We start from the raw sequence: 10,902 nt of genomic DNA, 5'->3' as shown, positions 1-10,902 counted from the left end.
TCTTCTGTTGGCGTGAGATTTCGACAGTTTGGAACCATAGTGGCGCGAGAGCTAGTTCCATTCAGTCTTGTAGAGAGTTTCTGATGTTGAACACCAAAAGCTGCAGCTGCGCTCCGTTGGCTCCGAAATTGACCAGATCTGTAGGCATTAATAGCAAGCTCGATTCTGCCTTCTTGATTATCTAATAACATGTCTTGTTGTTGAGATATTATAAAGGAAAGATGATGTTTACAATGCCAAGGAAAAGTGGCGGGTTCGGTGGTGTGGCCGGCTCGCTGATGGATTACGTTAACTAATTAGAGCGTTTGTCCTATACTTATATTCTCGCTATATATAGACCTTTACTTCGCTTTGGTATACTCCGCTTAATAACTATCTAATTTACTATAGCTAGCGGGATTAGACCCTATATATTACGTCTAAGGACGTATAGCTAGTTCGATTACTTTACCTTTTTATAGAATACGTCTTAACTATATTATTTTCTTTAAGTAATATCTATGAGCTATTAAATAAGTTTAATACTTTTATAGTATAAAACTTCTTAAAGATACTAATTTTAATATACTTATCTTTAGTACTTATTCTTATAAGAAATACTTACTAAGTTTTATATTCTCTAAATCTTAGGGAGAGTTTATACCTTAATTCTTAAAATTTATAACTAAGTAAACTCTACTATATATTCTTATTCTTAAAGCTAATATATATACTTGTACTTCTACCCTTTTACTTCTCTAGCCTACTAAAGTAATAACTCTATCTCTAGCGTCGAGTATAATAACTTAAAAGAGTACTTATTTCTAATATTCCTTTTATATATATATATACTTAATACTACGTATAATAAAAACAAAGAAAGTAGTAGCTACTTCTTCTTTTATAGGAAGAAAATATATATATACGCTTAATACTATACTATAAGTAAAGTAAAACCTAATACAATTCTGGTCCCTAAGTTAGAATATTTCCTATAGAAGCCTATAGTAGCTAGTAATAAAAGCTAGCTATAAAACCTTCTATACTTCTATATAACGCTATATAAATCTATAATTAAATTTATACTAACTACGATTCTAGGCTTAGCTATTACTCTATCTACTTATCCTCTATAGCTCTATATAATATAAGTTAAGCCTCTCTATCCTTAGAGGTATACTTCTTCTAAAACGTATTTCTATATAATTAGGGATTTATCTAAGAATATGTTAAGAGTTTTCTAATATATAGAGTTTAAGAGAGTATAATACAGATTATACTAATAAATATTATACTAATAAATATTATAGAATCTTTCGAGGGAATTTATATTAATTTCAGTTTTGTATTTACTATTATATAGCTCTCTCTAGAGATAGAGATACTTCCTCTAGGAAATTTACTTCTCTACCTTAAGAGATAATATAAAACCAAGTATTATAGTACCTCCGTAGAGGACGAAGGGTCGTCGACCTCGTTACTACTAGCTATACTTACCTATAACTACGACCGTCTAAGTCGCCTTAGATAGTCGTAGCTACTATAGCCGGCGGAGTTAGATACGATATAACATTTCGAAGTATATAGTAGTTAGTAATTAAATTAACCTGTTTATAGAATACGTCTTAACTATATAATATTAGTATTAGAAATCTAAATTATTAATGAAGAAGACGAAATAAAACTAAAGAGAGGGGGTCCCTAGTAGATAGAACCTTCGAAAATTCCTACCTATATTAACCTAAATATTAATAATAGAAAGGGTAAAAGAATAGGTTAGGATTTAATACTTTAGAGGTAACGCTAAGCTTTAGGTTATATAAGTAAGGCTAACTTATAATTTCAAATTTTCGAAATTACTCTAAAATCTTAGAAACTATAGAGGACTAAGTATAATAATTAGGAACTTTAATCTTAAATAAACATCTTTATTTACTTTTTAGCAACCTCGATTTCTAGTATAACGGAATAAACAATCCTTCTAAAACTACTAATTATTAGGTTTTCTAAATACTAAGTATAAGATATATATAGAGTCTTTTATTAAACTAATATTTAGAAGAACGCTCTAGAAGTACTAAAATAATAAAACAGTATCTATAACGTCTTCGTTTAGAGAGTCCTCTTTATCTATGTTAGAGGTACCTATAGATTAAAAAGTAAGCCTAGAGATTATTAACTAAGAATATTATTAAGTATTAGAAAATTAAGTAGGCTTTCTCTTAAAAATAGGTTCTAAAAACTAATTTAGAGAGTTAATTCTTAATATAAGTTATACTACTAAAAGAATATTACCATCTTTAGAAAATTATAAATATATTATTAAAAAATTGAAAATTAAAGTAAAATAGAATTGAACTAGAATACAAGCTTATAGGATCTCCTAAAGTAATATTTCTTTTTGAATACTCTCTTCTTATATATTTTAAGAACTAAATTATAAGCTAAATATAGTAGGTCTCCCTAAGAGCTACTATCTCTTATAAGAAAGTACTACTTATCTATTTTAATCGAATTAATTAACCTTTTTACAGAATACGTATTAACTCTATAATAATTACTTTTTATTAATTCTAAAATAATTTAGTACTAACTCCTTTAAAAGCTTAAAAGATATTTATTAATTTATTCTTAAGTAATTAACTACTATATTTATATCTAGTTAGAGAAATAAGAGAGTTCTAAAGTAAAAAGAATAATTAAACTATATTATAGCTCTATTATAGTAATTATCTTCTTTATTTATTTTAATTAAAGATCTCTTATATAAATTATAGGAAGTAGATATCTTCTTATATTAATAATATAAAATATATTAATTAATTCTACTAGCTTTAAGAATAATAATTTAATACTTAAAAAGTACCTAATACTATATACATTTAGAGTAAATTAAAATTACTTTCCTACTAGGAAATACTTAAATACTATATTTATCCTACTTACTAAATTAGAGATAAGGCTAAAGAAATTGATTAAATAGCTAATTAGATTCAAGTTTTCAAATTAATATAATATTAGAATAGTAAAGATTTTATATTTTAGTACTCTCTAGCTAAGAATAAAGGTCTAGGTTTTTTATTATTAGCTATACCTACCTATATTATAACTATTTAAGTTATATAAGACAGTTATAGTTATTACTATAATTAATTAATAAAGTAAGACTTATAATTATATTTTAGAGGATAGATATTTAGTCTTATTAGCTTTATAATAGAATACGTCTTAATAATAAAAATATAAAACTTTAAGCTATTTTAATAGAATAATTTTACTTATTAGCTTAAGCTATAGTCTTATTAATCTTTTGCTTTTATTTAGTTAATTAAGATTATATAATTATATATACTAATATAAGAGCTTTAGTTAATATATAATATAAGATATATAACGTAAATAATTATCGAGCCGGCTATATTATTAAGCCGGCTAATTTTACTTAGTATTATAAATAAGGTAACTTTAACTAAGGTTTATTTAACTATATACTTAGTTGTATATCTACTATACTAGGATATAATTTAGAAGGAGTATCTCTATCTTATTAGTAGGTTCGTATTACGGTACCCTCTAAGGAAGACAAAGGGTCGTCTTCCTCGTTACCGCCGGCTATACTTGCCCGCAATTACGACTATCTAAGTCGCCTTAGATAGTTGTAGTTACTATAGCCGGCGGAGTTAGACACGATATATTATTTTGAGGTGCATAGTAGTTAGTTATTTAATTAACCTTTTTATAGAATACGTCTTAACTATATAATAGTTTGCGAGTTATATCTAACTATTCCGTAGTTTCTATATTATTATTAAGTTAGAAGTCCTTGTTTAGAACTAGCTTTATAACGAGTTCTTTTTAGTTATTAAGTACTTAGACCTATATCTAAGACTACCTATAATACTTTAATACTATACTCTATAGATCCGCCTTTCTAGATCTACTTCTATTTACGTAATCTTCTCTTAGTTAATACTACTAATTACTCTTTAAGCTCTATAATCCGTATAGATTAAAGTACGTTCTAATAGAGTATTAACTTAGTACCTTAAACTAACTATAAGAACCCTTCCTTAGCTTTAGGTAGAGATCTAAGGAAAGTACTACTAATTAGCTATAATTAAGATCTAAATTTATACGAATTACTTAGTACTCGGGACTCCTATACTACTTCTAGTAATAGCTATTAAGGAGGGGTATATAAACGTAGATTAAGACAATTAATAACTATTTACGTATCTATATAGACTATTACTATTACCTTAAAGGCCTTTTAATAGTTCTCTTTTATAAATACGTCGAAAAACGCGTCCTTAAAAGCTAGAAGGAAGTTCTCTTTATTAATATAGAAGACGCGATTCCGTACTAAGCCTCTAATACGCTTAGAGTATTTACTCTTTAGCGGTAAGAAATATACTACGTCGAGAGGTTTAAGGATATAAGATAAATATAAAGGTATATATAAGGTAAGAATCTTATTCTCGAGGTAATAGTCCTTAAAACCTTAGTTTAAATAGCTCTTATAGCCGTCGAGAATAAGTAGCCTATACCCTACTACTTAACGCGTCTTTATATACGTATTAAAATACTTTAACTACTCTAAACTAAGGTCGTTATTAGTCTAGCTATTCTTAGAGACTAAGATCCTCTAATCTAAAGGTATATTAGCCTCTCTATACTACGTAGAAATATAGACGCGCCCTTTATAGATAATAAAGGGTAGGATTATATAGTCTACGGCGTAAATACTCTATATTACTATTACCTATTCGCGATTACCTAGTTAAATTAGTATTAGTCTTTTTCGTCTATCTAAACCTATAATAACTTTTATTATTCTAATAATACCTATCTAGAAGCCTATTTTATTAAAGTTATAAATATTATTATTATAGATACTAAAATTAGCTTTTATATCTATAACTAGCTTTAACTACGCGTTAATAACCTCTAAGTCTTCTTAAAGGACTCTCTAACGATCCTTTACTCAACTAAATACTATCTTTAGCCTCTCTAAACGTATAACAAACCTCTTAGGCTAGTATTTACCGACTAGCCCTTCTCCTTATATAGCTAGTAGTTTATTAGTTATATCTTTTACTTTAGAGAGTAGGGGCGCAAATCCTCGCAAATTAAGGTTAAGGATATATTACTTAAGCATCCCCTCTTCTATTAGCGTTAGGTTCTAACGATTTAGTACTATAGTCGCGTAAGAGCTAGTTCCTATAAGTCTAGTAGAGAGTTTCTAATAATAGATATTAAAAGCTATAGCTACGCTTCGTTAGCTCCGAAAATAACTAGATCTATAGGTATTAATAGTAAGCTCGATTCTACCTTCTTAATTATCTAATAATATATCTTATTATTAAGATATTATAAAGGAAAGATATTATTTATAATACTAAGGAAAAGTAGCCGGCTCGATAATATAGCCGGCTCGATAATTATTTACGTTAGTTAGGACTTTTAAAAGACCTATTAAACTAAATTAGAAAGAATCTCTCTAAAAGTAAGAATCTATTAGAAGAAAGTAATAGAGCTTAAGGTATTAGTTACTCTAAAAAGGCTATAAGCTAGAAAAAGAATAAATACAATCTAGAGTAAGAATTTTTTTCTATATAGATAAAACGAGTTAGTAAATATATAAAACGTTTAGTAGTTCTATAAGTAATTAACGCTCTATATAGTCTTAGACTCTTGTATTAGAGTTAAAATAGAATAAACAGATAGGCAAATATTATAAAATTCTAAGCCTTTAGAAGCCTTATAACTAGCTATTATTCTATATAGTTTTAGACTTATTAGTAGGGCGAAGAGAGAATAGATAAATAGATTAAGAGGATAAAGTTAAAGTTCAATATAATTAAACTTTTTTCTAAAGAGGATAATAAATTTCGAGGGTTATATTCTCAACTTATAAGTATACTAGTTTTCTTAAGACTATAGTACTTTTTTAAATTTAGTTAAAAGGTAATTACAAGATTTAGAAGAGAACTATTATTAAATCTCTCTAGCTATATTTCAAGAGAAAATTAGTCTATAGAGCAGAGTACGAGACGACTAAAGTCTGTTTACGATTGCCTTACTTAGTATTCGATAGAAGACTCTGCTTAGGCCCTTCCTCGGTATTCCCATGCTCCTCATTATGGAGAGACTGCAATCCAACATCGTTGTTATCTCCGTGCTTGTTGTGCTCATTAGATCCTAAATCGACCTCTTCCGTCCTCGATGACCAGGGATCGCTCCTGGCATCCATGCCATCAGGGGCTTTCGGCGGGACGACCGTCGATTGTGGCAGGAGACCAGTCTGCTGAAAGTTGCGAACAGACCGATATGCCAACATGGCAGTAAAGCAGAACAAGAAGGCTATCATGAGACTGAAGCCGTCCACAGCCTTGCTGACGCCACATCTGGTAGCACTTCCTCCCGTACAAGCGCGAATGTTGCTGTCCTTGTCCTTGGAAAAGAATATGCTGCGCGAATTCCAGTAGCCCACTGCCACTGATGCGGAGAACCACAGCACGGTGAAAAGGATGTCGATGATAGCGTAGGCATATACGCTTGCGAAGCGCCATGCTCGAGTCCACATGGGAACCATGACCTGGTATATCAATGCTGGGACGGACAGGAAACACTGTTGTACGACTTAGTTCAAAGAGGGGCTACTGGGATGTCATATGTGATGCGATCATACCATGGTGAAGCAAAACCCGATCTCACCGCCGGTAGAGCCTTCGGTCGTGTAGATCGATAACGTAAGACATGCAGTGATGAAAATGAAGAGCGCCTGAATCATATGCAGGCCGGCCTTGAGCCGTTGCTCCTTGTTCTGCGGGATGCGCATGTTGAGTTGGAAACCCAAGCACGATATGAGCTTGTTCTCCGACCAAATTGAAAGACGAGATGATGTTCGGTTGTGAAGCAGAGGCGTTGCGAGAGGTGCCCCGATCTACGATGAGCGATGTCTGGAAAGAATGCCTGGAGAACGGGCATTCTCTCACGTCATAAATGCTTATGATGAGCACTGTGCCGCTTTGAAGATAGATACATGGGCGCGAAGGCGGCCAGTGGTTGGTTGCTGTTGCCGCTTAAAGGACGAACGAAACTTCGCCCGGGTGAGGTTTGGCTTCGTGGACGTTCATGGCTGTGTCCTGGCATTAGATAACAATAGCAACAGTCGGGCAGAGCGTGATGCCTGTTCTCGGCTGATGAGACTTGTGCATGGGTAACACCTGCAAATTGTGAGAAGACGCGCCACGGAGAGCATCGACGGATTTGCGGCACAGCGGCTCAAATTTCACTTCGACCTCGGTTTCATGTTCAGGTGCAGTTCTAAAAATAATAACGAGGCGCAGAATCGCTTGGAACACTCATCGTTGGTTTCAGATCGGTCCAGAGCACTCATTTTGTGAATTAATGTCGAGATAGCAGAATAAATGGGACACCATTTTGGATGGAGGACTGTCATAGAAAATGTGCTAGTTCAAAGCGCTGGCCATCGACATCATCAGCAGCGCGGGGAATCCCGTCGTCGATACTCCAGCCTAATCACAGGGCAAATAAAAGACTCGAGATACCCGGCATTGCATTGATTTCACATCAAGTTTCTCTGCTCAGTTTAGAGTTTGCACCCATGTCGTCGAAGAAGGTGCTGGGAGAATCGGATCTCATATTCTCTTCGGCGTCATTCGCATTGAAAAATGCTTTGGGCGAATTGAAACGGAACCATCAATCCGTCGGGAAACGTTTGCGGTCGATATATTCTGACGCCACATTTGTACAGAGCGTTGCAGACGCCTACAATCTACCTCTTGTAGCGAACGAAAGGTGCGGTAGCTGGTACATCCCACAAGATGCATCTGTAGGATTCGCCCATTCCAAGAAAGGCAGTGCCTATTTCAAGTCCACGGATGGGCATTTTGGCCAGTGGTCATTCAGCCTCCGCCGCTTGAATTTGCAGGTACTCGATCTGATTGGCCAACATGGAGGGTAAGTCCAGATGATCATTGGGATCAATACGATATGTATCGATCCTGTAGATTTCTCTTTCCTCCTTCACAGCTAAAATGTTTCGACATATTCCTGGAGCAGTTGCATCATAGTTGATTCCACCCGCAAAGGGAAGAGCATGCCCGATGCACTCTCGAAAACGGTTCCGATATGGGCGACGACTTTGAATCGTCTATTGTTTCCGGATGAGCGTGACTTCCACAGTCTACAAGTTCCAGGAAATGTCGTTTCCGCTTCCGAGGCGCAGCAGATTGATCTACGTATCGACGGCTTCCTTACTCAACTCGGAACGCTCGAGCTTGACATTGTTGCACTGCGAGCTCAACTACAGGAGCGGCCCATGAGATGTGTGTGGCAGAGGCCAGGAGATATCACAAGCTCCGACGGGTGCGATCGCAGCAGACACAACACAATCGTCCTCTGCACAGCCTCAAATTTTACCAGCACGGAAGCCTCTACTGATCTGAATTACATCCAAGGCGCAGCGGATGACCACGAGACATGGAGTCTCGGGCTTGATGCTGCAAGTTTCTGGACTCATTGTGAACGCTTCTTGAATAGTGCCGAGCAAGATCTTCCGGAGCTCGTAGCCACTGTGATGGCAGAATCGCCTCACAGCCGTGTGGTCAACCCGCCAGTATTGATCAAGCCTACAAAGATGCTGTGGCTTGGTGACGAAGCCTCCGCTGATGTTCACGCCTCTGACTTTGATCTCGTCATTTCGTGCACCATGAGCCCACAAGACGCCTTAGCGAAGCAATTCAAGAAACGATACTTGTGTCTCCCGTGCACGACAGGCAAACTTGGGAGCCGTCAACTCCGTACCGAGCTATCTAGAATTGAGGAACTATCTGAGCTGGGAAATTTCAAGATAGAGCCATCGCCTCAGAAAATTCTGGTCACTTGTCCCAGCGGCACGGATCTGGCGGTTGGAATAGCTTTGGCCATTGTGTGTCGTTTCGGGACGGAGACGGGCTCCCTCGATCTTAATCAGGCAGCACCGCGCATCAACAAAGATATAATCAAACATCGTTTGAGTTGGATAATGATCTCGGCGCCACACGTCAAACCAAGCAGAGCTACCCTGCAAAGCGTTAATGCATTTCTGATGAGCGATTAATGGATTCTCGAATCATCGGGTTGTCGTTCCCGTTCCTCAAGCAAAGACCGTATTGGCGATGAACGTTTGAATACCTATCCTTATCGCGAATTCTAATTGCACAAGTAAAAGGATTGCGATCACTTCAGAGCACGATGAGCAATGTCCTTTCGGTACTGCATTCCCTCGAATTGGATGCCCTCGACGGCCTTGTAAGCCTTATCCACGGCTTCCCTGAGTGTCTCGCCTGTCGCAGTGGCGGCAATGACACGACCGCCGCTTGTCTTCAATTGATCTTGTTGAAGAGCAGTACCAGCGTGGAAATAATGGGCACCGTTGCTTTGGCTCACATCAGCGACCTCCATTGGCGTGCCTTTGGCATATGAGCCAGGATAGCCGCCGGCTGCAACGACGACGGTACAAGCGCTGAGGGGTCGAACGACAAGAGAGCGGCTCGACAATTTCCCGTCTGTACATGCCAGCATAAGATCAGCCAGATCAGACTCTAGTAGGGCGAGACATGATTGAGTTTCGGGGTCACCGAAACGGACGTTGTACTCAAGCACACGGGGTCCGGCTTTGGTGAGCATGAAGCCGGTAAAGAGACATCCGACGAATCGCATACCATTCTCTCGCATTCCCTGAATGGTCGGCTGAAGGACGGTCTTGTCGAGCTCAGCCAGTAATTCGGGGGTCGCAACAGGCGTTGGGGCATATGTTCCCATACCACCAGTGTTTGGACCGGTGTCACCATCTCCGATTCGCTTGTGATCTTGCGCCGGCGGTAACGACAGGATTGCGTGGCCGTCTGACAAAGACAAGATGCTGACCTCGTCACCTTCAAGGAATTCTTCAATAACGACACTGTTTCCAGCATCACCAAATTCCTTGTCGAGCATGATCTCCTTGAGGGCAGTCTGTGCCTCCTCGGTGGAAATCGGGAGAATGACACCCTTACCAGCAGCCAGGCCGTCGGCCTTGATCACGACACGGTAATCAATCTGGTCTAGATGTTGGCGAGCGGCGTCGTAAGAACTGAAGTTTTCGTAGCGGGCCGTGGGAATGTTCCACTTTTTCATGAAATCTTTGGAAAACGTCTTGCTACCTTCCATCCGAGCAGCAGATGCACTGGGTCCGAAGCAACGGATTCCGGGCGCATGCTCCTTGAAGTAGTCAACTATTCCGGCAACTAGTGGTGCTTCAGGGCCTGGCACGAGGAAGTTGAGGTTGTTGGCTTTGGCATGTTCGACGAGCGCGGGAAAGTCATCAGGCGAGACGCTTGTGATGTTTGAGCATTTTGCAACCCTGTAGAGAAATGGCCCTGATTAGATGTGTTTGACGGATCTTGGAGAAACAAATATATCCCCATCCATCTGGACGACGGTATATCAGCGACCGACTCTACCTACCCAGCCGTGCCTCCGTTGCCAGGAACTACATGGATGAGCTCAACGTGACTACTCTGAGCCAACTTCCAGGCCAGAGTGTGCTCTCGGCCACCATTGCCTACCAGCAGGATGCGTAGCGATGTTGCCGACATGTTGCTTTTTTGCGACAAATATCTCGGTGATAATAGTAGTAGACCTTCAATGGCAGCGAACGATGATTGTTGACCCCGCGAAGAAATCCTTATCGATTGCCGTCTGCCCAGGTGGAATAGAATTTCTTCCCAGCGCGCTAGTCCAAGTCCATTTCGCTGCTTTTACTGAGGGACCGCGAATTTCATGGGCTTACGCCTGCGCCTCATCACAGAGACGAAGGGAAGTGTGTGCATCGGAATGCGAAAGTTAGGCGAGTGAGAAGGGACATACCAGAAA

At 37.8% G+C, this 10,902-nt stretch overlaps 3 protein-coding genes across 3 annotated transcripts; 1 reads left to right on the top strand and 2 right to left on the bottom strand.

Moving 5' to 3' along the window:
• Positions 1-5,923: 5,923 nt before the first annotated feature.
• On the bottom strand, positions 5,924-6,922 carry K489DRAFT_224431 (uncharacterized protein). Its single transcript, XM_033599759.1, has 3 exons — positions 6,671-6,922; positions 6,063-6,610; positions 5,924-5,990 (listed from the first exon to the last, which is right to left on the bottom strand). The coding sequence occupies exons 1-3, from the start codon at positions 6,818-6,820 to the stop codon at positions 5,987-5,989; spliced, it is 702 nt and encodes a 233-aa protein (XP_033460112.1). The 5' UTR covers positions 6,821-6,922; the 3' UTR covers positions 5,924-5,986.
• Positions 6,923-7,609: 687 nt separating this feature from the next.
• On the top strand, positions 7,610-9,106 carry K489DRAFT_410149 (tRNA a64-2'-o-ribosylphosphate transferase; the record flags this gene model as incomplete). Its single annotated transcript, XM_033607672.1, has 2 exons — positions 7,610-7,965; positions 8,068-9,106. 2 exons carry the CDS (start codon positions 7,610-7,612, stop codon positions 9,104-9,106), a joined length of 1,395 nt encoding a protein of 464 aa, XP_033460111.1.
• A 119-nt stretch (positions 9,107-9,225) lies between these two features.
• K489DRAFT_319480 (phosphoribosylamine--glycine ligase) lies at positions 9,226-10,625 on the bottom strand (the record flags this gene model as incomplete). The annotated part of the gene is made up of 2 exons (XM_033601394.1): positions 9,226-10,390; positions 10,495-10,625. The coding sequence occupies 2 exons, from the start codon at positions 10,623-10,625 to the stop codon at positions 9,226-9,228; spliced, it is 1,296 nt and encodes a 431-aa protein (XP_033460110.1).
• Positions 10,626-10,902: the final 277 nt, after the last annotated feature.

The sequence above is a fragment of the Dissoconium aciculare genome, assembly GCF_010015565.1.
Source record: "Dissoconium aciculare CBS 342.82 unplaced genomic scaffold K489scaffold_6, whole genome shotgun sequence".
Lineage (NCBI taxonomy): Eukaryota > Fungi > Ascomycota > Dothideomycetes > Mycosphaerellales > Dissoconiaceae > Dissoconium > Dissoconium aciculare.
This window is presented reverse-complemented; position numbering and strand designations above follow the sequence as displayed.